Source organism: Psittacula echo (genome assembly GCF_963264785.1).
Source record: "Psittacula echo genome assembly, chromosome: 2".
Lineage (NCBI taxonomy): Eukaryota > Metazoa > Chordata > Aves > Psittaciformes > Psittacidae > Psittacula > Psittacula echo.
This window is the reverse complement of record NC_137737.1, coordinates 42,370,521-42,397,688: the sequence shown is the minus strand read 5'-3', so window position 1 is coordinate 42,397,688 and position 27,168 is coordinate 42,370,521. Positions and strand designations below refer to the sequence as shown.

General features: G+C 40.4%; 1 protein-coding gene across 1 annotated transcript in view; it reads right to left on the bottom strand.

Annotated features, from left to right (window-relative positions):
- The window catches only part of GPR158 (G protein-coupled receptor 158), a gene marked incomplete at both ends in the record, with an annotated part of 193,091 nt that overhangs the window by 29,386 nt on the left and 136,537 nt on the right, over nt 1-27,168 (bottom strand). Inside the window, one exon of the mRNA XM_080609853.1 lies at nt 19,558-19,667. Within this exon, the coding sequence (XP_080465979.1) occupies nt 19,558-19,667 (110 nt within the window). The remainder of the gene's footprint in view (nt 1-19,557; nt 19,668-27,168) is intronic.

Below are 27,168 nucleotides of genomic sequence, written 5' to 3'. Positions count from 1 at the left end.
CAACAACAAGAAGATTCCCCATCCCTGCTCTAAAGAAACAAACCCATTGATTTACAAGACCTAATCTCAGAGTTTGAGTTTGGATTTGTCATCACAGGAGATTCAGTGACCAAATGATTTCTCTGAATACTCCACTTGAAAGAGATGAAAAGCAGAGCAAAATTCAGTTATCTTAGGAGTCAAACTGTGTTTTCCTTACACAGTTTCTCATGCTGGTGAGATTTTCCTGAGGATCTTCAAACTCCATGTGATATTGCGTATTAGCTATATTTGTAAGATACTAAAGATAAAATTCTTTGAGAAATGATGGAGTCAGTAGACTTCTTTGACAGAAGTGATATTGCCTTGTCTGTCAGGGACTGGTGAGCAAGTTCAGGAAGAGACAGATCTGGGAGTAGCAGTGGGATGGCAGTAGGAGACCTGGAGTAGGAACCTGGAAACAAAATTCGCAAGAAACAGAGAAGACTGTGGAGAGCTTAAGGCAATTTCAAAATTCATTAAGCTGGATCAAATCAAGACCTGCCCTGCAATGGCATCACACACAAGTGAAGAACTGGGAACAAACACTGCTATTTCTGCACTGACATGGTCTTTTTTTTTTTTTCCCATTAAAAGAATCAGTCACTTTGACCAGTCAAACAGGTGCCTAACTTCCTGAGTTTTCTCTTTGCCTTTTTGGAAGATGTTCCTGCAGGAGAAGGTACACACAGCTCAGACCTGTTGCTGACTATGGGTCTTGCTGCATTGTCAGAGGACACTTGAGACAAGTGTTTTTCAAAATAAACTTTTAAATCTATTGCCTCGAAAAAATTCCAATGAACAGAAAGAGATCAGGAGAAGTTCTGTATCTGTGGAGTGCTCACGAAAGCAGTATGCATAAAATCTTTTGGCACAAAAGTATCTCCTCACAAATTGACTTGCAAGCACTTGTTTCATTTTCTGCTGTGAAATGATGTTCCTATACAGTACTTTAAAATGAAAATCCATTATTAAAGATACAGGAAGCAAATATCAGCAATTGAAGGGACAGGAACCTCTCCCATCTTTCTAAATGTAATGCATCATCATTTTTATGCCCTCTTGTTTCTTCAATATCTTTTGGAATGTGTTTTTTTCCCTTTCACTTTTCTTCTGTCAGAATGTTTCAGTGCTGGAAGTTACTGTGAACTGGTTAAGAGAGGTTCATACAGCTGCCTTCATATCAAATGATCATGTACACTTTACATATTCAAAAAAAGCCATATAAATGCTTACATTTTTAAGTTACATATTGCTCCCAATCTTATCACTTCATTGCTAATCATACGCAGATATGGAAACCTTATTAAAAAACTAAACCAAAACAAAAATCCTGTATTTCAGCTAACATTCATGAAATTCACATAGTGGAATTTTCCGAAGTTCTTGCTTTTCCTTCAAATTAATACAGTTAATATGTGGAAAAATCTCTTCTTCTACTAGTCCATATAAATGAAACATGCAGAGTTCTTATATAACAGCCCTCAAAGTCATCTATCTTGTTCTAACAAAAGAAGAGTTAAGTAATCATGAACAAGAACAATACAAATCTGCATTTCTTCTCAACTACGAGGACACTGAAGAGGAGGATACATTGAAAGGTCCAGTCTCTGATGCGTTCTGCTCTCATTTACATGCATTCACTATCATGCCAGATAATTAAACAGCACAGATGCTACAGAAAGAACTTGTCTTACTATTTTATTTCATTAAGCTTAAGAAAGAGTAATCACACCCACTGGACACAATCCTCCTCTCAGATCCGTAATGCAGACTCCTGTACTTCAGCAGAGCTCAAGAAGAGGTACTGGGTTGTCAGCACCTTTATTGTATGATGCAAAGCTGACAGGAGTTAATGAAATATGGTACAAAAAGCTGCAGAGAGACACAACTGTAATATGTAGTTATAATATTTGTTGAGGGTTTTGTGCCCATTTTAATAAAATAAATGTTAACCACTTTATGTGTGATTGACAGTCAGCAGTGTTTTATATCAACCCTCCTGAAAAAGCAGCTCTTTATCAGCATTGCGCTCTCCTTCCACTTGTAGAATGAATATTAACTTTATCTTGTGGTTGTGCATACAGGTATCACGGCTAAGACCTTCATGTGTATTTGAAAGGAAAGTTTATTCTTCAGCTTGTCTGCAAAAGATAAGATTCAAACCACTCTTACAACAGATAAAATCAGGAACATCTCCACGTGTCACGACAATCAGCAGTGTTACCACCAGCAGAAACTGAGACCATAAACAATGCCAACTTCTTTGGATAAAAGTTCCATGTGATAAAATTTTGTTATTATTAAGAATATTCCTCTGCAAATGTGCACCTGGAGTAGATTACACTGAAGGGAGTTAAAATCCTGGCAAGGGTGTTAAAGCTCATTGGGCATCTGCAGAGTTTTTGTGTCTCTGATTGATTCATTCACAGAATGCCAGAATAGCCAAGACTGGAAGGGAGAAATTAAGAAATTGCCTAATCCAACTCTCCTGATCCAAGATGGATCAACAAGAGCAAGTTACTCAGGACCTTGTATAGCTGGGCTTTGAGTTATTGGTCTACATTACGCATCTCATACAGTAGGGAAAGGAAGAGGTCAGTTGCTGGCATGGAGAATCAGGGACCCTCTCGATAAAGTCCAACATGCAAGTTAAACACCAAAGGCTTCCACAGAAGCTTCATGTCTTACAGTGAAACTCCCAGGCTCACAAGAGATACTTATGGTGCAGGAACAACATCACACATAAATATGCCTCCACAGCATCAATATAGATGTGCAGATATAGCTACTAAAGGTTGCAGTACTACCCACAGACCTCCCTTGCTTTGTTAGTCTTTTTATTTTAAATTTTAAAATCCTCCATTCTTAAAAGCAACAATGACAAAAAGTTGTCATTGTTCAAGGTGCATTCATTATTTCAAACCCCTCTTTCCTTTCAAACGCAGATGATGCAGAGGACAAACAGACATTAGTTGGTAACCAAGCTGCTAGTCACATAAATTCCATGAGATATTCTTTATGTTGCCCATAAGCCCAACTTCTTTATGTTTCCTTCTTAGCATTCACTAAGAAGTTTAGAGAAAAAAAAAAAAAAAGAATTATACAGTAAATGTAAACAGACCAAAATAAAACTTTTCAGGCCCAATCTCACTCATACTCCAGTTTGTCAAACACCTCTCCTGATGGAAGAACAAGTAAAGCAATGACCATGTAAGAAAATGAACATCAATATGTGCACAGCAGCTTGTCAGCTCTAAAGCAGAAAACAAACTCGGGCCAGAGCAAAGCCAAGTACAGAAGAATGAGAAGAATCCATCTCTTCTGTTTATAATATTACAGTAAAGGGACAAATAACTGAAAAATGCAGCAACAAAAAAGCCCCAGCTGTATAAAATCAATGTCTGATAACCGGCTGAAGAGGGATGGATTCTTCTGCTCTGATTAGCCTCAGCTTGGCTCGTGCAAGCAGCACGGTACCCAGCAGTGCAGATCAGCCCCGTGTTTTTGCATATGCTATTTCTGCATGGATCTGGCATGCTACTGATTACTGTTACTGAAACAGATCAGTTATAATGATGCTCTGGAAGAGATAAATTGCATTCTGTATGTTCTTCTTCCAATGTCTCACATAAAATACAACATACAATTAAAGGAAATTTAAAGACATGTAGTCCAGAATCACTCTATAGTGTCAGCAATATCTGGATAAAAGGAATCCTTTCATAAGCTTCCATTTCTATTGCCAGGTAAATGCCCATTCAACTATGTTTACTCTCAATATGTGCAAGCAAGTGTAGCAATCAGAAAAACCTGCCAATTAGGCTAGTTATGAACTCTTCTGAGGAAGCTACAGTTTCCTGGAAACTAGTTTCTGAATGTCTGTCTGATTTTAAACTTTGTGAAAATAATTAAAGTTGCATGTTTTGACAAATACTTGCTGTTCCCTCCCCTGCACTGCATAATTCCACACTGCTAGGAATCTGCCTCAACAGCTAGGGCTACCCCCTGAAGTGACAGCACTAATGGTGTCCTTAAAAATCACTGCTGATCACGACTTGAGTGCTCCATGGATGGTACAGGCACTTTGATAAAGACAGAATGGAAGGGTAAGTTGCTCTGTTTCATGAGCAGGCAGCTGGGATGCATGGAGCTCTGCCCCGGGACACTGGCTGAGCCAGCTGAGAGCTTATGGTGACACTTGATGGGTGTCTGCTACAGCTTGCCTGATCAGGAATACAGACTAGGCGCTGATGTAGGCCTTCTTCAGACAACTGGTGGAAGCCTCACGCTTGCAGGTTCTGCTTCTCATGAGGGTTTTCAGCAACCTCAGTAACTGCTGGAAGTGCAACACAGCAGGTCACATGCAGTCTGGGAAGTTTCTGAAACACACTGATGATAACTTCTTGATGTGGATGACTGAGGAACCAAGGAAAGGAAGCACTCTGCTCGACCACATTCTTACAAAGAAAGAAGAACTGCTGGGGCTGTGAAGGTCAGGGACAACCCTGGCTGCAGTGACCATGAATGGTGGAGTTCAGGATCCTGGAAGAATGGAAAAAAACTCCAAGCTCCCCCAAGCTCAGGAATGGATCTTACCAATCTGCAGGAAATCAAGCAAAGGTGGCAGGAAGTGCGCACGGATGAACAGGGAGCTCCTGATTAAACTCAGACATCAAAAGGAAGCATACAAGAAGGCGAAGGAGGACCCAGGTGACTCAGGAGGAATATGGAGACACTGAGCATACAGCAGTGGATTTAGGGAACCCACCTGGAGTTCATTTTGGTAAGGGTAGATGCAACTGGCAACAAGAAAGGCTTCTAAAGGGGTAACAGTAGCAAAGAAATAAAAGTTTAGGGAAAATGCAGGCCCACATTCAGCAAGGTCACCAGGTCCTTAAGTGAACTCCGTATACTTTAGTCCATGCATGAGTCATGACAAGATCTGTCCAATGACATTGTGAAGCCATGTTCAATACTCTGACAGGTCACAATAATCAGGGGAGGTTACTATTGACTAGAAGAAAGCAAATGTCACTTTGATCTTCAAGAAAAGCAAGAAGGAGGATTCCAGGAACTACAGGTTGGTCAAACTCATCTCAATCCTTGGGAATGTGACAAAAATAAATCTTCCTGGAAATCTTTTCCAAACACACGAAGGACAAGCTAACTGGGAGTAGTTAGCATGGATTTATGAAGATGAAATCATGCCTGACTGACCTGGTCTTATGCAAAAAGATAACTGGCTTGCCGAGGGAAGAGCAGTGGATGATGTTTATTCTGACTCAGAAAGACTTTTCACACAGTTTTCTATAAAATCCTCCTAGAAAAGCTGATAAAACAGAGGTGAGATAAAGGACAGTGAGCTGGACTGAAAATTGACTGAACTGCCAGGCTCAGAGGGTTGTGGACTAGCAGCAAAAAGTTCAGTTGGAGGCCAGCCACTAGTTGTGTTCACCAAGAGTCAATACTGGGGTCAACACTAACCTCTTCATTGACAACCTGGACAGTGGAGCAGAGTACACCCTCAAGAAGTTTGAAGATGGTACGAAACTGGGAGGAGTGGCTGAGAGACCAGATGGTTTTGCTGTCATTCAGGGGGACCAAAACAGGCTGGAGAAACGAGCAAACAGGAGTCTCAAAGTTAAGCAATGGAAAATGCCAAGTCCTGCAGCCGGGCAAGAATAACCCTATGCAGCAGTACATGCTGGTGGCTGACTGGCTGGAAAGCAGCTTTGCAGAACACGACTTGGGGATAGTGCTGGACATCAAATTCACCATGAACCAGCAATGCGCCCTTGTGGTAAAGGTGGCCAGCAGCTTCGTGGCTGAGTATACCTGAATACTCAGCCTGAGGCAGAGCATATCTAGCAAGTTGAGGGAGGTGGGTCCTATCCCTCTACTCAGCATTGTTGAGGCCACATCTGAAGTGCTGTGTTGCCACATCTAGAGTGCTGTGTCAAGTTCTGGGCTCCCTGGTACAAGAGAGACACGACATACTGGAGCTAAGCCCAGTGAAGGGCCACAGAGCTAAGTAAAGGACTTGACCATCTTTCATAAGGGGAGAGGCTTAGAGGGCTGTTCAGCCTGGAGAAAAGAAGGTTCAGGAAGAATCTTTTTGATGTATATAAATATCTGATGGGAGTAAAGAATATAGAGCCAGACCTTTCTCACTTGTGCCCTGTGACAAAATAAGATGCAATGGGTGCAAAAAGAAATCCAGGAAATTTCATTTAAACGTAAGAAAAACCTTTTTTGCTGTAACTGTGGTCAGACCATAGAACAGGTTGCCAAGAGAGACTGTGGATCTCCATCCCTGGGGAAATTCAGAGCCTGACTGTACATGGCTCTGAGCATCCTATCTGGCTAAGCCTGCTCTGAGCAGTTAGGTGTGACTATATGACCTCAGAGGTCCTTGCCAACCTCAACTCTTATGATTCTCTAATCTTTGTGTAGCCAGTATATATACGTATAGATAGATGGAAGAAAAAAGTATTTTCTTGGTATGTTTTCTGCAACAAGCTTTTTATTCAGACCTTAAATCTTAAGATTTAATACTCTTCAGAAGTATATTAGCATCAAAAGTATAGTTACCTCTAGAAACCCTTTTGTATAAGTTCTATAAACTTCCCCAGAGCTTTGACTGAATATTCTATGAAGTATCACAGATTTCTGTTCTCAAGGGCCCACTACAGTACACCTTTTCACTTTTATTTTCCAAATTTATTACTAGACAACACTGTCACCCATTTTAATGAAGAAGGTAACGAAATGCTCATACTCCCCTGCAAGGTTATATATACCAATGCAACATAAAACTTCAAGAAATAAATGAAACATTCTGTTCATCTGTCATTCTGTAATAAAATATTAAAAAAAAAAAAGTCAACTGCAAGAAAAATGAACTCTCATCTCCTGCACTTCCTCTCGTATGCACAGGAAGAAACAGCCTTTTCTGATGAGCTGAATTCTGAAAAGTGTTGCTTTGTACGTTCATCATAAAATAATGAAAATAAAAAAAAGACAATTTAAATTAAGGTCAAAGGTTCAGTTGTCACTGCTTCTAAGCCTATCTAGAAAAACAAGAAAAAAGTGTCTATTTAAAGACAAATGGAATTAAAATTATTCTGCTGTTCTGAAGGAGCAGTAAGCAAGCATAAGGGAGAGCTAATCTAAATGCCACAGTCCTCAAGAAGAAAGAGGTTTATTGCTAAGAGATAGATGATATACTCAGAGGTTCTCACTGAAATCAAATGTGAAAGATCTAAAAGATACAGACCCCAGCAATCCACTCACATACAGCAATGAAACCCTACTGACAACAAAATGGACTGAACAGAACGAGGGGAAAATGCAATAAGCTTGAAGCTCTGTAAAACCTGCAAGGACGAAGCAAGGATGAAGAGTTCCAGCTCCACTTTGAGGTCACACACACAGTAAGAAAGTGTTGACAACCAAGAATTTTTTGTTTAAACAGAAATATTTCAGTCAGAGAGACATCAAATATTGCTAAGAAGTCCTGCGGTAGTGACCTTCCTTCATAACCCAAAGAAATAAATGGGGGAAAAAAGGAGAATTAATAAGACTCTTTTATTATTTATAGTAAGATATTGCCCCAATTCAAACTTGGTGACATCCATGCAACAAGAATTAATCACACAAGAAACATATTTGGACTTGCAAATCTAGCAAGCAGCTTAAATGTGCTATTTCATATAGCATGAAGACAAAACAAATTAGCCCAGTCTAAGTGAATACTGAGATAAAATGGAACAGAAAACATGGTTTGTTTTTACTGCAATAGTCTTGAGATACATAATTTGCTTTCTGTATTCTATCTGACAACTCTTGCAAATGACATTGATGATGCTGACTTTGCACGCTAATACAGATGCGTGATGACAGACCTGAGGCTTTGCAGGGCACAGCATGTGGCCAGCTCTTCATACATCAGAGCCGGCAACGGCTGCACCCAGGCTACAAGAAGCTAGGAAACAGCTAAACTTAAATGCCCATTGTCTCTGAGAAGATAGCTACAAAACCCATCTCACTAATTTTGATCTCTGGTATCTTCAAGAATCTCTTGCTGCTCTGACAAACAAGCAAGGGAATAGGTAATTCAGGTTCTCCAGAAGGGAAATGAAGACTAGATAAAGGTATAACCCGGTCCCTGTAAGGCTACAATAAAAGTAAGAACATGAAAGAAACATGTGGATGCCCTAACCAGGGAAAACCTGGAGGGCATGGACTAGACCAAATGCTCAGGAAATTGTGCAATACTCTCATCTTCAGAAGGCATTATGGGACATGCTAATCTAATTCATATCTCTGTATCTCTAATACAGAGATGCTGTATTAGAACAAAGCACACCAGTATCAGGACTGGAAGCACCATGACTTTGTTAGTGAGGTGTGTACCTCAACTCTTTGTTAAGAGTCAGGGTTTTTTGCTCAAGTTGGCCTCAAGTTGTTCCAGGGGAGTCTTAGATTGCATTTTAGGAAAAATTTCTTCACTGAAAGGGTTGTCAAGCATTTGAACAGGCTGCCCAGGGAAGTGGCTGAGTCACCATCCCTAAAGGTATTCAAAAGATGCGTAGATGTGGCACTTAGGAAAACGGTTTAGTGGTGAATCAATCTGGCAGTGTTAGGTTTATGGTTAGTCTCAATGATCTTAAGGGCCTTTTCCAACCTAAATGATTCTATGATTGGTGCACTGTTGCAGGGCTTTACTGCCTTCAGGCATCTGCATGACACTGTACCTTGTGGGGGGAAATCACGTATCAAGTACCAAACAAAACACTTGTTTGGTACTCCTGCACCATGCTTCAGCACATTTGGCATGCTAATGTCACATATATGATTATGATATATATTATATCATATATATATGATTATGCACATATAGTGCATAAATGCCCACTTGGCATGCCTAAATTTTCAGTCAGGAAGACAAAAGCTGTTAGCACAAACCCCATTCATCTAAGTGTGATTTTGGCACAGAAAGAACTCTAGAGCAGTTATCAAAGGGTCTAGGTATCGTTGATGAGAGCTAGGGGTTCTGGGCAAAGATAAATGAGTATCAGTATCAGAATGCCACATGAGAGGAACAGCAAGCACAGGAACAAATTTCAAAGAGAAGTATAAATAGACAGTGGCTATCACCATCATGTTTCCCCCAAATAAGAAAAGGATATGAAAACACATAGAATGATCAACAAGGATTTTGTGTCTTGCCCATATCAGCGATCCTGATCATTCAGCTGTGCAACAAACGTGAATGCAAATCCCAATGAAGAATGAGAAAAACATTACAAGTTTGTTCATAGGGCTTCCAGCCCTGAGGTTTCATCTTAGGAAGCCAACAAATTGAACTGCAAACCAGCCAACATTTCTGAGGGACACTGACAAAGTTTTCTTTAAAGAGACTAAGCCACAGACAAAACTGAACATTGCATAATATATGTCCTTGCAAAACCCTACATCCTAGTATGTTCAAATGGTAAAATGGTCAATGTGTCTTTTTCATGGATATAATAGGGTTTTATTCATCAGAGGCCAGTGCCGGCTGATACTTACCAGAAGCCGTCAATTGCTACTTCTGAAAAGAGTTTGACAGTCGCCACCTATAAGGTTTCCAGAGCAATACACAGGCTATTTTCTCAACAAGCAAAGTATGATTTTCAAATTGAATAAAAACTTGGAAGAGATTTGGTCACTGCAGCCACATTCTCTAAAGCGTTTGAAAAAGTGCAGAGGAGCAAAGTCCAGAGCTGGATTATGTTAATCCGATTTAAAAGAAAAAAAAGCCTGTCCAGTCTAAGATAGAAGGCAGACTTACAGCTGAGGAAAGATCCCACATAAAGTAATCAAGGCTGTTACTAAGGGATGGCTAGGACAGGGTAATTCCAGCCCTTTTATCAGTGTCAAGGCTCTCAGTACTACATGGAGATTTGTTCAAAGCCAATGAGAGTGATTTCTGAGGTGCTAGAGAAATATGATAGAAGGAATAAATGATGGTCATTTCTGCACAGAAGGAAATCATAGAACAGCTAGAAAAAAATATGGTTTAATAAAAAATTATTTCAAGTATAATGTTCAATATACAACTTTACAGAACAAAACAAACAGTAACATAAAAAAATTCTAAAAGCTTGTCACATGTCAAAACTAGAAAGACAAGCACAAGAACAGAAGATTTGAAAAAAACATACACACAAATTTGATTGCAACATATGGAAATAAATTTTGTAGATTGTTAGCCTTATTTCAGTGAGACAATGGTACCAAACAATTCCACACTTATAAACTCTCTTTCTATGATGAAACTGCCACGTGCCTTCTGACATTGGACCTTGTTTAGAGGCCATGAATTTATGTAGTTAGAACAGAAGTATGATTTCAGACATGCAATGCCAACTTGCATTACTCACAACTGAACAGTAGAAAATGATGGCAAAGTAATGCTGAAAAACATACCAGAGAACAACCCTGCTCCACATATAGCAACAACGCAGCACCAGTGCATCTCTGGTTGCTGCTGTCTGACTTTTTTTTAGCATACAAAGATGAAAACAAGAACCGCAGCCTGCACTGCTGAAAACTGATGCCAGAGTGAGAGGTGCTCAATGGATATATAAAATGATAAGTAAGGAGAAACAAAAAGCCACAAGAGTGGCTGCCACTTCCCCATTAATCTATGCAAGCCAATGCTTGAGGCAGAGGCTGCCCACAGCAGGGGCTTCACCACCAGCAGCCCATACTCACACAAAGTTGAAGTCTTCCCTAGGCAGACCTGGGAGGAACAGGAGGCATCTCCATGAAATCCCAGCAATAGGGGCAGAGATTGTTTTGCTCAAGAGGATTCAGAAAAATAACAGATGTTGCTGCTGCAGAGGCCAAGCGCAGAACATGGCTCCACCAGGGCAACTGTGCTGCTATGAACTGCGAGAGCACAACTGGTGGTGACGGCTGCGATGAGACTCAGAGGTGCTTGAGTATCTCAGTGCTGCCAGCTAACTTAATTCCCACATTAGGAATAGGCACTCAACATTTTACCCTGATTATTAACCACTAGTATTTTTAGATGTGCCCAGAAACAGAGGCTCCAGCTTGAACCCTATACAACTAACTGCAATTATGTACAGAGGTTCACATTTGGACCTGAAAGAGGCAGGACGTATGTCAAGAGAATTAAAACTCAGCTGCATGCAAAATCTGCCAGCGCACTGTACTATAATACCGTGAAACAGCAAAAGAGTTTTAATTTTTAATACAAATATTCTGTGGTAATTTTTAATTGAAAACATTACAGATTAGGTCTAAAAGGAATAGCGTGGTACTTGCAACTGAGTCAATACATATTGAAGCCTTCTTCAGGACCTACTGTCTATGGATTCCTGAGCCTCAAGCAGCTAAGGCAATGCTGTCTTGGCCTTTCCAGTTCAGATCACAGATCTAATTCATTGCATCTAAAATTCTTAGAGCACCTTGGGCATCTTTCAGAAAAGTGCATATGAGGATAACTCACCAATGTAGACTGGTACAATGCTGCCGAGCTTCATCCCTGCGTATGTTACAGTATGCCAACATACCATTTTACGTCACCAGTGGCTGGTTATCACTGGTCAGATACAGACTCAAGGTTTCAAGAACATAATGGCAATTTTTTTGCCTTCACAATAACCCCTATAAGAAGAACTAATATCTGATAATGTTTGGCCCAGGCACCAGTTTTCCCAGTACTAAAGATCCGCATTAGGGTAAACGATCAGGACTGATTTCAAAGCTGCTGGTGTATCCCATTAAACAGTACATGAATTCTATAATTTCTGTTGCATGTTCATAAAATAAAGGCCAAATATAAGACTAACCACTAAATTATACAGTTTGATCAGCTGAAGATCATGACACTTTTCTATAGAAACTCCTGCAATTTGTAGTAGTATTTAACCACAGAGTATCTCTCAAGAAGGGATTCAGCCTTGATCTGAAAGCAGCACAAAAAATTCCTCATGTCTCTTGTTAGTTTTTTTCAATAGCTAAGCACCCCTCTGAGAAGAATTTGTGCCAGATTGCTCATTTGAATTTCTTTGGCTTTGGCTTCCAGCTATCAGATATTAAACCTCAGTCCAATAGATTAAAGAGTCTTTTGTGACTACTTTTTCTCTCTCTGTTTGTTTATATACCATGCAAGAAGTCATTGCTCAGTCTTCTTGCTGATCTAAGAAACAGATTAGGTTTCGTAGTGTCAAGCACTTTTCCCAGGCCTCAAATACTTTCTGAACCTCATCCATCTACTGCATACCTCCTTTAAGAATGCATCTCAGGAAAAGGGCATAATGCATTTGTATTACTCTCAAAGATGTTATCTCCTGCTGCAAAATCAATCTCTACTGATAACCTTTAAAACTCCTCCTCAATTTTGTGTCTTTAACTAGTCCCTAACTATAATTTGCCTTTTGGCTGTACTCAAGTGTACCTCTTTGGCTAAAACCAAGTTGCCAGGCAATAAAGATTACTTTTCATTACTATCCTTTTTGAAACAAAATTTACCATTTCACCAAGCTTTCCATTATCCATAAATTTCATGATTTTCTGCTTGGTTCTTCATTGGAACTGAAAATGCTAAATAGAATCAGGCTTACTCCTGATCCTTCACAGTAGCCCACCAGAAGCCTCCTGTCCCGTCGTGATTTTGCACTGACAATCAGTGTATGTGATCTGCAGGTCTCTGCTTCCACTTAACTCTGATCAGCCCCTGTGTGAGTCATACACTTAAATCCCGCTTCACTCTCCTCCACAAATAGCCTGTAACTCATGTATTACAGTGTAATGCCTGGTTTCTCTTTCATGCCACAATCCCACCCAGCTGGGCAGCAGATATTGTGTTCAGCCAACCAGTTCTGTCCTTCCAATATAATGAGGACCACCTCCCCCACTCTGTACAGCTACGTAACTCGTATAGCAAGTGCATGTGCAAAGATGCTGCTGCTGTACTGTATCACAGCACAAAGTTTTGCCACTTGAGGGGGTCCTGGACTTGAACAAGGTCTCTGAGCGGATGGGTTCCAGCTCCAGTTCTGAAGCTCTTCTGCTACCATGTAATCTGATGTGCAAAACCAGTCCTTCCTCCCATTATCTGCGATGGTGCTTGTGAATGCCATCAAAAGACATCTGAAAAGTCTTGTGATTCCTGTAGATCATTGCAGAGGGCCTTCCAACCCACTGTAGTTTTTTTCCCTAATCATGATAGCAACGTAACTTAATATTAAAACACCAGATACTTTCTTTACCTTTTCTTTGAACTTTCCTAGCCAAACTCAGTCTACTATGATAAAACAAAATGTGTGTCACATTAAGGTGGTTTAAAAAAGCAGCCCTTGGAACTGTACAGCTGTATCTACAATATTTTATATAAATGAAATATTAATAGGAATATGTATGAGAAGATTTTCAGGATCACTGTGCTCTAATAATCTTACATACTTTATGTGCTGCTGATTTTTTTTGCTTAAAGATAATGTTTATTAGTCCCAATTCTACACTGTGCTTCATCAAGATTAATTCTGCACTGACTGTCTTTATAACAGCTGTGCTACATTTTATTAGTTTATACATATGAAAGTAGTTATTTTATTCAGAAATATGAAACAGAACCATTATGCTGTCTAGTTAAGGTTAGTTATTGCTTGGGAATGGCAGGGATACAAAAGACCTAAATACGATTTTAACAATGCAGATTTTAGCAGGAAGAAAGCCACAATAAAGCAGAATGAAACTCTTATTTAACCTGGAAGAACTACAGAAATGAGAATTCCATCTTCAATGTGCATCATACAGGAATGCTATATGGAATTTACTAACATCTCTAAGTTGTTATCTAAAGCCCTGGGGTTTTTCATATGCTGCAAAAATAAATAAACAAACTAGCAAAGGCTGGCTGCAGGCAAGAGAAATGAATTACATGCAGGAAATTAATTAATTAGGTTAAAACATACTAACAAGAAAACAGATTTTTCCATGACCAGTCTAATTAATGAAACTTCGTTCCTTATGAACTCCTACTGTATGTGAACACAACACTTCTGCAGCAAGTCCAACTCTCTTCCTCCTAAACTGTATCTCCCAGCCTTTCACTCTGCCCTAAGCCCTTAAAGCCTCCATTTCTCTGCCGTTTCCCCCAGCAGCCAGGCACGAGGCACATCATGGGAGCCACCAGCAGCATGTGGCCACTGACTACTCAGGGCACATCAGGCAGAGAGGGACCTGCTGATGCCGTGGGTTTCGGCCTTCTCTCTAAAGGAACCTTCGTATGGTCTGTTTTCTGCCCCAACACTTCTTCTCAAAGCATTATAGGACCTAGTGTGTACAACCTCTTATTCAGGGCTATCATTGAAGTCTTTTCATCAGAAAGAAACATCAGCAATGCAAGCTTCAAAAAACACAAATGACATAAGAATGCATTGATATTTTCCATGTCCTGCTCTCCTTCTTTAAACAAAGATGGGTAAATGTGCTACACGTGGAAAAAGCAGGGGGAGAGGACGGAGATGCCCTGTTCTCATGTAAGACTTACTTTTTCCCAATTACATTAAATTAATAACAAATACCAAAAGTACCTGATGCCCTTCTTTGTTCACCATGTCTCTCTCAGCCAGCTCTAGGTATCTTCCTCTCATCTGAGTCATCAGTATAAGAAAATGAAGCTGATAATAGTGACGTGACAGTAATGAAGGAAGGCTCTTTTTTAATCTTTAATTTCTGCACCGCTGCTGGCTCTGATATTCAAAGCAGCGTCATGGAGCTCTCACACAAACACAAATTGAAGAGGCACAACAAGGAGCTACAGCTGCAAGAGCATCAGAGGCATGGAGCTCCAGCAGCCCACAGCAAAACCTATATGGCTGTGAGCTCTTCTCTGCCAAGCACTGGCAAATTTTGGAACCTTCTTGAGATAATTTTTGCGCAGAAGAGAAACTGGCAGTACAAAGCACGTGTCTTGTCAGTGCAGGATGTTTATTTTCTGAAGTCCAGCTGCTCTTCTTCCTGAAGCCGGAATGGTAACAGGCAGTGCTCTGGCAACAACGTTCAGCCAAAGCTTCAGACCACGCGTCTGACCACATGTCTCTCTCCTCTCCAGAAAAAAGTCTTCACACCTTCACCTCCCTGTCCACAGGGATCTGCACGGGCTTGTGTACCAGACACAGCACTTACTGCTTCTCTGACGGGAGCTTCATGTCTGACCACATACCCCTTCTCTTTTCCTGCTTAAGACAATGTAGCCACGAGACCAGGGAAACAGCACATGGAACCTCCTGCTGTGATGTTGCGTGGAAGATACAGAAACATGGTGTCACTGAGCTTTGTTTATACTGTCAGGAATTAACGTTTACAAAGAAACTTGAGATTACACTTTTGATACATAACTGCACAAAACTGAGTTTTTCTCTGTATTAACTGTTAATTCAAACCCCATTCCTACAAAAAGCCATCTTGGGGTCAATATTAACCAAAGTTGCAGCCTGCACGTTTTCAGCAGGAGATGAGAAATCATTCAGTTATATACAGTCCCACAAATCCCTCAGAAGGAAAGTCAGATAAATCATCTGTATCTTCTTTCCTTTCCCTAGGTACAAGAGGAGGTTATGCCATGACCTCCTCTTTCATGTTCTATCACTGCACACCTCCACCCAAGTGCTTCAAGAAGCAAACCAACATCTTGGATTTCTCTGCTAGCACCAGTCTCCTCTCAGTAAGATACCAAACTATGACACAGAGAATCACGCTCTTTTGGGTTGGAAACGACCCTTAAGATCACCAAGTCCAACCTTAAACCTAACACTACCAAGACAACCACTAAATCATGTCCACCACTAAATTATACGTGCACCACTGCACACTACCCACACTGGTCTTATCATTCTTCCTTTATCATGTACAAAGATCTGTAGAAAGTGTCACTACTTGCTCCAACTGTTCCAAATGGCAAGGCACAGCAATGCAATCTTAGCATAGCATTTAAAACAAGTGCAGAATTGCCTCACAGTGTTAAGATCTTGTCCTCCCACTAACACACCCATCACTACTTACAAAAAAGCCATTGTATGTCATTGCCTTGTTTTCCATATCTGGAACATTATGTTCTCCATACCTTCTCATTCTCCTCACTTCCCCACTTTCCTCTGTTTCTTCTAGTAATATAAGAAATGGACACTCCCACAAACTAGTGACCCCATTACTGGGTTTCATTCTACTAAACTGTCTGCAAGCTGTCCTCTGTACGCACACACGCATACACATACGTCTGTATAAAACTATAGCTTTCTTCCATTCTCACGATTTAACCCAGAATCAAGGATTCTGTATTAATCCTGACGCCAAGATGGCAGAAGTTCACGAAATACTGAAAATAATGAGCTAATCTGTCCATCAAATACAGCACTCATAAAAGGACACAAAGAGTCTTCAGTCACAGAAATATACTGAAAGTTGCAACATCAGCAGCTCTTTTAAAACTATAAGATTAAATCTGAGACATCATTATTTCTTCAGAGAATGATTTTGAAGAATTCATTGTTGAGGAAAGTATTTTTATGTTCACAGCTCTACAGGTACATGTCTTAAATTAAGCTCATTTCCTTATCCCCATTCTTCCACCCCCATAAACATCAGCTCATTATTTCAAAAATGCACAATGAATAAGAAAGAGGCAATTTAAGATGAGGCACTGTGGAAATTGACTGTGACAGGAGTTGAAAGAATGAATCAGTACGACTTCCCTGTTCTTTTCCTTAAGCATTTGCTTTTGGCTACTTTTCTGACTTCTCCTTGGTGCTTGACCATAACGAAACCTCAGAGAAGGCTGGGAAGTGGGAAGCTATGAGGAAAAAAAGCCACAAAGAAAATGAATTTTTCAGTGCCTCCTACCTGGCTTTGGATACCTTTCATGTGCCAGTGCTACTCAAAGCACCTCAGTTGTTGGGAAATACAGCTTTAGACTTTCTGGTTATCCTTAACAGCTGCTTTTACACAGTACTGGTTTTCCCATTAAGATTAGTAAAATTCCTTGCTAGCAATCAGTTCTTCCTCCAGGCAAGACACAGGCTACCTGCAGCAGGGAACCAGTGCTTGTCATGAGTATTTGTGGTGTCTGCAGTGAGCCATTCTTCAACCCTGCAATGACTGTGCATTAAATTAGACTGCCAAAAATTCTACCAAATTTCTATTAGCATTGTACTATTCCTAATTAGCATAACTGCTACAAGTGTATATAATAAAGCTTATTATCTCACTTGACTCAGTCTTTTGCAAGGCACTCTCCTGGACTGAAATATTAAGTACTAAAAAGACCACACTATCAAGAGTGTAGGAGATGAATGGTCAGGACAGGACCATTTGAGGAACACAAAGATAGATTCCTAGAGAAAATAATTCTAGATTCATGTATTAAATAGTTGGGCCTTTTTTTCTCTTCATTTTTCAGAAAGAAATACAGAATTACTCAGGTTGGAATTACCCTACAAGGTCATCCAGTGCTCACAGCAGGCTTAATGCTGAATTGAGACCAGGTTGCTCAGGGTTTTATCCAGTTGGGTCTTATAAACCTCCAAGTATGGAAATGCACAACCTCATGGGCAACCAGCTCCACTGCCTAATTACCCTAATAGTGAAAATGTTTCCCTTGACCCTGATGCTAACTTATATTGTAAAAAGTTGAAATCTCCCATTTCAATTTGTTGTCATCTTTTGTTCTCCCAATATACACCGCTGTAAAGAGCTTGGCTTCATCTTCTCAGTAACCTTGTAGGTGTCAGCTTCTGCTAGGTCACTCTAACGCCATCTCTTCTCCAGGCTGAACAAGCCTTGTTCCCTCAACCTCTCCTTCCAGGGCAAGCGCTCCAACCCCTGAACATCTTGAAGGCCTTTCAGTGAATGCACTCAAGTTCATTGATGCCTTGGGAGAGTCCAAAACTGGACCCAGAATTGCAGATATGGTCAAAGGCTTGCTGAGTAAAGTTGAGTAATCACTTCTTCCAGCCTTCTGGCTGCTGTCCTGTTGATACAGTCCAGTAGGCTGCTAGCCTTCATTCTTTTGTGCTGATCAAGGATGAGGATGTAGTTCGTTCTTTGTTTCCTATTCAGTCTTTGTCATGTTTGCTGACCCTGTCCAGCAGAGGTGCCAAGTAGCACAAAACAGCTGAATAAGCAAAGCAGAAGTGCAAGATTTTCTGCCCAATTTTGCAGCCTGTCCTCACTTCATATAAACAGAAGATCAACTGCCCTGTCAAGAAATTGCTTCCTTACATCATGTAAGATCATATAAACAACCTTTTAGGGTAGTAAAACTGCAATGGCAATGTGAGTCTTCCATAGTCTTAGGCTGTTTCTTTATATATCTGAGCTATAGATAACAAACGATTCAAGCAAAGTTACCAGTTCTGTTATCTCTTCTACAGTGACCTACTTGTTACTCTTTTTGCATCAGAAATTGTTCATCCCAGAAAATACCACGAGGGTGTAGGATTTTCTGGATGGATTTCAATGCAAAGATGTGGCCAGACATAGTACTATACAGTCAGAGTTTACCAGCGAAAGTGTACGCTTTTAACCAGGGACACAAATAAAAGAGATCTGCAAGAAGAGGCTCCATTTCAATGGGAAAGCAGAGTTTTTCTCCAAAAACATGACATGCCATTAGTGCAACATAAACCACAAGATATTCTCAGTCTTTGTCTTTCTAACATACCTACACAGTAATGAAACTAAGATAAAAAGATGAACAAGCCTACTTCGTCCAAGATGTCCAAGTACCAATATACACACACTGCAGATTTCTTTGCTCCAATAAGCATACTTACAGAATGTATCAGTAATTTTTTGCACTTCAGTTTAAAAAGGAAAAAACATTACGATTTTATCCAGCATACCCAGAAAAGGTGTCAATTTTTAACGGGACTGTAGAAGCGGGACTTGAAGTTGGGTCTATGAATCGCATATGAATGTACTGCCCACCCTGTGGAACCCAGAACTTCCCACACATCTTTGCTGACAGGCACTTTTGTTTGTAAGCATGTAGCCTGTCTTCCGTGATCGCCTGAAGAAAGCAGCCCTTGACTTATGAGCCATAAGAAAATATAGTAAGTATATACACCATACTGCATTGTTTTACCCACCATTGCTGTATCTTAGTTTACACCAGGAAATCATCTCTCTATGAACACTTTACAAGGAAACTTCTGAATAGTCTACAAACACCTCTATATTTCCTGTGTTCAAGGAACACATATTCACTTCCTGTGAAAAGGAGTTCTTGTACAGTTTCACAGCTGATGTATACATTTTTCATCAAATCCTGTCTGCATTCACAGTTCTCTACTGGGATTAGTAGCACACAATTTGAGCAATCATGAGGAGAAATACACAGTGGTTTTAAAAATCAGAAACGGCGCTTGTTTATGGTAATGTTTGCAGCTCTTCCATCTACGTACCCACACAGATTGCACATACTCCCACAGAGATGGAAATTAATATGCGAAATACCTGTGCAGTTTGAGCGTCACAGTTCCATAAACAGTAGCAAAGCCCAGAAGACGAACCCATCTTAGGAGAACACAGCGAAATACACTTGGCTCAAAATACAAAATGACAACCTATAGAACAGAAAGATAGAGAGAGCTTCAGTACTGTTTTAACGTGAAAGTGGTTCTTCATTCAAACGCAGAATAGTTGCAAAACAGGACAGCAGACATATTTCAGCTCATACTGCTGTATATTTAGATTTTCTAGTAAAGTGGCAGGAGGATCAGATCAACCAGCTGGCACAGTTCTAGGCACCGACTCCTTTTGAAGGAAGCTGGAAAAAGCCCTATGACAGACTGTGAAGTGACAACACTTTAAAATGCAATTCCACTGACTTTTCTTAACTGAGTGAAAACATGTACCCAGAGAAGGGGATAGAACAGACAAGGACATTTTCCCTAAGCTATTCCAGTAATATGCGGCTGGCCTAATTCTGATTCGATGGACTGTATTTACTAGGTTACACCTCAAAGTCACTACTTCTAATAAACTAGCAAAATGATAGCTGGCCATTTTCCTCTACCAACTATTCTGACACACTAAAATTGATCGCACTACCTTCTCTCTGTCCAAACCCCCAAATCTCGACGTCATAGTTGACCCTTTCTTATTCTTTCCCATGTATTTTCCCTAAGCTATACTAAATCTCCCTATGCATCACCACTTGCTTAACGAAAATAACCTATTTGTGCACTTATGGTTTATCTAATCACAACAGAAAGGTCCTACTGGCCTATTACTCTATCTACCAATTAATCATGCATGAGAACAACACTCAATGAATAGTAACATAAAGCTACTTCTGCAAGTACACACAGATTATAAAAGCATCATTAGCAAGTAAAAAGTCACCCTTATCTAAATCAGGGCTACTCAAATAGTGGACTTGGTCATGATCTGAACATGGAGTCCATTTCTTCTCATTCCAACAGATGTTTTCCCAGGTGTCCAGGGGGTTTCTTCCCTCTGGTTCAGCCTCACCAGGAACCTGCAGTCACAGGGATTTTTGGCTGTACACTGCCCTTACCCCACGTGAAGACCCGGCTTGGTCCAGCAAAGCCAGATCCGGTGTATCTCACCTATCTGACTAGAATGTAGTAAAATGACCCAAAGCACCACAGTACAAATTAATTGGGTAATCCTGGTCTAGAGAAAGAAAGCACTGAAACATTTCAGGCCATCTGCCACAGCTTCATTTAGAATCAGTACATTCTGGCAGTAGAGGTAGTATTGTGCCTCCCGGCTGCCACATGATATTATTTTCCTAAGTAAATGCTTTTCTATGTGGGAATTCAAGCCCAGGATACTGGCCAAAAGCCCAGGACTATGTCCTTTGGGTGACACAGACATATTTAGTAGAGGGGGGGCAAAAATGGCAGACATGCGGGCTGAGGTAGAAAAAGCTGTTGTGCTTAGTTGGCATGTTTTTTTCACAGCAGAATCAAGCTATTTCTTAAAAAATAAGGTTTGTTGAATCAAACCATGGTGCAAAATTTAATCTTTTTTTCACTGTTATTGGACTGACATGTTTCAAGGCAGACACTTTCTGGGAATCTGACAAATTCTGCATGTAGGGGAAGATAACAGAATACAGCAAAAGGTCCACTTCTCCTTGGAAAATCAGCTGGAAAACCAAAATGCATCCACACACACACATGAACATGCTTATGTAAATAGAGCATACAAGCAAGAATTTTCTCAGAAGGACCTGAGTAATAGTAATGACCTCTTATGCTAATATTATACACATTAGGATAATTGCAGAACCAGAGCAAGGTCTGTAGCAGTAACCCACCTCCTGAGGTTTGCCAGGGGGTGGAAAACACCATGTTTAATCTTTGATTCTTCCAAACTAGAAAAACTGTGTCAAAAAAAGACTAGCACACAGAGACTCTGAACATGTCAAAGCTGATGTGAAAGCAGAATTTTTCAGATTATTGAAATGGGTAGGTCTGGAAACTCTCCTGGCATAGAAGTGCAACAGCTCTCTTTGCCACGCAATCTGACACAGCAATTCTATCTGCAGTTGCTTGCTGAAATATTAACTGCTTCTGTCTAGAAAATCTCACTGATTCGCACCGAACCATTTGTATGAGCAGCTGAGGCACTTGGCTGGCTATCAACCAAGAAAACACCACTTCAAATGCAGCATTGTGTGAGCAGGTACATGGCAGCTCACCGTGAAGGCTGCAGAGGCAAGACTGTTGGTGAAAACTGTTCCCATTTCTCCAGTTTGAACTGTAGACAAATTTTAACTACTTATTTGCCTAGTGGTCAAGTACATTGGAGAAGTAAAACTTGACCCAAGTTGATCCCCTTTTAGGTCTTCCTTGTGTTCATACAAGGGAGAGTAGTTACTATAGAACCACAGAACGGTTTGGGTTGGAAGGGACCTTAAAGATCACCTAGTTCCAACCCCCTGCCATGGGTTACAATCCCCCCCAAGGGCCAATACCCATTTCAACCTACTTTTCCATAACCTGCACATTATAGTCTGGTCTGGCAGGGACAGTTACAAAATGGTCTGACATGGGCCAAGGTTTTGAACAGCAAGAATTGCTGTACTTATGCTTTGCTTGCTTTTTAGGTTTTCCAGAAAGTTATTGTAAGAATACATTATTCTCATTCCCATCAGGACTCACGGGGATGTTCAGGTGACCACCCCCTCTAAGCTCTTGTCAGCATTAAGGCACAACTTTTAAACTGAATAATCTTTAACAGATTGAAGCCAAGGGGCTACAGAAACACTGCCTCAGAAGCTCAGCACAACAAAAGCCATGCTCAAGTTTTTCATCTTGCTGGAATCACATTCTTGTAAAAAAAAGGTATTTGCTGAAAAGTATGGCTGCTGCTCTCCATCCCTCACTCTCCCTAGCTAGAAAGCAAATGAAAAAAGAAACATAACACGGAAAATCACATAGTGGTTTGGGTTGGAAGGGACCTTAAAGATCATGTCATTCTAACCCCTGGCCATGGGCAGGGACACCTTCCACTAGACCAGGTTGCTCAAAGCCCCAGCCAGCCAGGCCTGAACACTGCCAGGGATGGGACAGCCACAGCATCTTTAGGCAACCTGCTCCAGGGCCTCACCACCCTCACAGTGACAAAGTTTTTCCTCATGTCTAATGTAAATCTCCCCTATGTTAGGTTAAAGCCATTCCCCCTTGTCCTACCACTGCATGCCCTTGTAGAAAGCCCCTCTCCAGATTTCTTGTAGGCCCCCTTTAGGCACTGGAAGCTGCTCTAAGGTCTCTCCAGAGCCTTCTTTTCTCCAGGTTGATCCACTCCAACTCTCTCAGTCTGCCTTCACAGGAGAGGTGCTCCAGCCCTCTGACCATCTCTGTAGCCCTTCTCTGGATTCTCCTGAGAAGGTCCACATTCCTCTTATGTTGGGGGCACCAAAGCTGAATGCAACACTCCAGGTGGGGTGCCCTAGAAGAAGTCTTGGTTTTGGTTTTAATCAGCCTGTTCTAACTTCTGGTTATCAAAACTTCATTCCCTACTGTTATTCTCAGATAAAAGCTTCCCTTAAAGTGTCAAACAATAAGCAGCAAAGGATTGCGCTGAGCTCCAAGCTAGGAGAGTAGGATGAGCACAGGATTCACCCACATACCCTGGCTGCTCTCAGAGAACAGGGGAATCCCTCTGTAGTTCTAAAAGACTACTCTGCCCACCAAAAATCTGACAACCATTCTTTTTCCCTTTTTGCTTTTATAATGCATTAGACCATGACAGCAGCATAAATCTCATTAAAAATGCTTAGATGGAAGCTTTGCTGATGGAAGTCACAAAATCTATTTACTGTACATAAGGAAATGTGATACCCTCTGTTTCACCAGCTTCTGAAATCCATTTAAATACTAGACATCAGTTTCTGTTTGTTAAACACCCAAGATCTGGGGAAAAAAATGGCTGAAAACCAGCAGAAAAGTCAGTGCCTGTTAATATCCCAACCTCTGCAGCTGTGCATGAGACTTCATGAACAGTGGTTCATCTTTGACATTTGGACAAATGCATTTAGATGTTTGCTTTTAACCTGAATGTATTTTAAGCTATTGTTACTGTTGCCAAAACACTTTCCCAGTAGTCATGCTACCACTTGTGGAGTCAGAGATGAAAAGACTTTCTAAGGTCACTAGCTAACTGTCAAGTATGTTTAGAGCTGGAGAATTACGGACATGGAAGAAAGACTTAGCTTGCTGACACAGCGATCAGCCAGCTCAGTTATGCAGCTGACACAATGAACAGACGCACACGCTCTCTAAAGACAACGGCTAAAGTCGATGCAGGCACCTTGCCCACTACAGCAAATCTTTGTTATCACGACAAGTAGGACAGTAAAAGTGCAAAGAGAACTAACATTTAACAATTTAATGTTCAAAAGCATAAAAGACATTGTCCTGACAAGAAATGAGCGAATAATGAGTTTCCTAGCCTCAGCGCCACTTCTCCTTGAAAGATATACAACATTTAGAGAGATTCTTTAAAAAAAAGAAAAACCCAACACAACTTTATCAAACTTTATCAGTGCTCTGTGATGTAAACAGTGAGCAATACTTCCATGCAATACAAAATACTCTTTGTTTTTCTGATTAACTGTACTGTGCACATTATAACACAATTAATTTTGCCCTTCACCTTGGGAACAAGATCCAGGTGAAAATGTTTTAATTAATACTGTGCAGTTGCCCAAGGTGCACTGACTGGGATTCAGTCTGCCTAAATCAGGCATATAAATTCTATCTACATTGTAGGGGTCTAGTAAATCAGCCCTACTAATGTGAACTCCACAGATAGCCCATGGATAAAAGCAGGTACCTTGAAGGACCTTGAAGACGTTTAGGACTTCAGCTACTTGGACAGAATCTTTGCCTAAAGGCTTCATATAATCATCGCCACTGACTAGAAAGCTACTTCAGCACTTATTTTAGGGAAGTCCCTTCTCTATGTGTCAATTAATAATCTGCATTAGGAAGACTAAGCCAAACACTCTGTAGCCAGCTCTACCAATTTTGTAATGTATTTAAGACAAGTTGCTTGCTACTTTGATTCTTAAGCCATAAAAATCACATGAATATATCAAAACCTCATTTTCTTTTTCAATCATCAAATTTCTACACTCCATGTTGAGAGGAAATGGGCAATGCTATAATATCTCAAAAGATCAGTAGTCAGAGAACAAATATTTTTAAAAATACATGGAATTGTCGTGTAAAATTCTGAGCAGGAGCTTAACTCACAAAGCTCCAAAGTGGTCACTTTTGAACTGTTCTTATTTTTGTCCTCAGTTGTAGAATCACAGAAAGATGTGGGCTGGAAGAGACCTTTAAAGATCATAAAGTTCCTAATGCTGTGGGCAGGGATGTTATCCATGTTATATACTTGGAAATGATATACAGAGCTTAGACTTTGAGCATCAGAATTATCTGGTTATGGGTCTGAAGTGGAAGTCACCTACGCTGGATAAAAGCATGCAAAAGTATTACTTTTTTTCTCATTTTCAAATAACCAAATTTCTCTTAAAATTGTGCCTCATTAACCCAAAAAAGCTTTACAAGAAAACTACCTACTTCTTTATTTAACTTAAGAATTTGCTGCAAATACTCAGCATAGTTCAATGCAGGACATGACACAGCCATTTAAGATGATGCCTTTTGGGCTAATTCCATTAACAAGCATCTAGGAGATACTGTGAAGAGATACATCCGATCTGTTCCACTGCCCAACACCATCTGCCCTTGCCTGTCTGCAATAGCTGTCTTGGGCTGCCTCTAGGCAATTCTGCTATGGAACAAGTCATCAGATGCTTCTTCTTGGTACCGTGCTGTGCTTTGAGAAGGGCAGTCGTCCATGTCTCAGTTGTTTCTTTCAACATATAAAATATCCTCTAGGGTAACCTAGTATATCAAGTCACCTATTAACGCTTCAATCCCAATACTGAGAAGGGATTTCCTGCAACAGAGATGCTGTTTGCAATATTAGATAAGCTTGCCATCCAAACTCACAACAGTCTGGCACTATGCTTTCTAGAAAAGGGACCAATCCACTTGCATGTGGGCACACTGCCACCTTAACTGATGGGCATGAATAAAGGGATTCATGAGTCTGTGTACACCACTGGTACCACATACCACTGTTCGAAACATGATTCACAGCTCAGAGCAGCTGCTTAAGTATTAGCAATGCACAACTCATTATCCACTCCTGTACCACCAACAAATATTTCCGGTGCAACTACACAAAACATTTTACAGGTATGGTAACAGTTAAATATATACTTCGGCTAATTACATAAGAACACTTCCTTTCATCTCCATCCCATTTTTTTAAACCACATGTGCTTTCTAAGCCATAACATTTTATTCTAATAGACCTGTGGATACACAGTACCACCAAATCCTGTTATCCTTGAAAATCTCACAATTTTGAAGCAGAGCTGTGCTGGCTCATTAGCTCAATGCCTCTGTAGAGCACACAGTTGCTGCAGGAAACCACAGTAACTATTCAGTAGGGTTTATTCTTGCCTTTGAATTGGAAGTAAATCAGCTCCACAGTACATAGCATTTGAGGCTCTCTGCTGCTGGGGGCAATGTGTTTCAGATGCATGCCAAAGTAAAAATAATTACAGCCATTTAAGATCCTTTAGGTTTCTTCATAAAAGACAAGTTTTTTCCTAGTCACCCACACAAAGTCCAGCTTGAAATTCTGAAAACCTTTTTCCTCTCACTATACTTTCAACTGTAGATAGGTTTTCTTCATTACCTGTCTGAAAACAAACATTAAGCCTCTGGTGTGTTTCAGCAAAGACACGTCTTGCCTGTGAAGTCTTTTGGGAGACCATGACATAGTATATGTGCATAACCACAAGGAGCAGTGTAAGATACAAGGAGAGACTTCTAGAGCTGAATTCATCAGAATGCTTTGCTATCACAAAGTTTTATTACATTCTGGATTCATCCCCATCAGGCAGTAACAGCAGATCTTTACAGCTCTTTATAGAACGTATTTTTTACAGTGGAGCTCATTTAATCTCCTGAGAGATTTATCTGGCAAGTAAGCAAACACAACCTTCAAGATCATTCTGGTTTGATACAAGACTGCATACTTAGCATCGCTTTTTATTGGTGTGTCTCCAATTACGGTAACACTTGACAGGGCACCTCTGAATAGGTTATTTTGAGGGAAATGAATGTTCATGTGATTTCCAAGATGGCATCATGTCTTTCCTCCAATTTGAAGAGAAAAAGTGGTATGTCACAGATCCTACCAGCTTTGAAAATATCCATTCATAAGTGACCTGAATACATGGCCTGAAAATTCATTTATTTATTCTAGCCTCTAGTTTGTTACTAATGATTCAGCTTCACTGTTCCTATTTACATTGGCCTAAAGAATAGCATTCGCAAGTAAAGAAATACAAAGCTAACACATAATCCACAATATCTTTAAGAAGAGACATACTTGTACTCGGTAAAAAGATTTGCTCACAATAGATGAAGTGTTAAGCCCAACAAGGCACGTACAGTAAAGGAGGGCATTCCAGGTTTTTTTCCTAATAAGGACTACAATTTC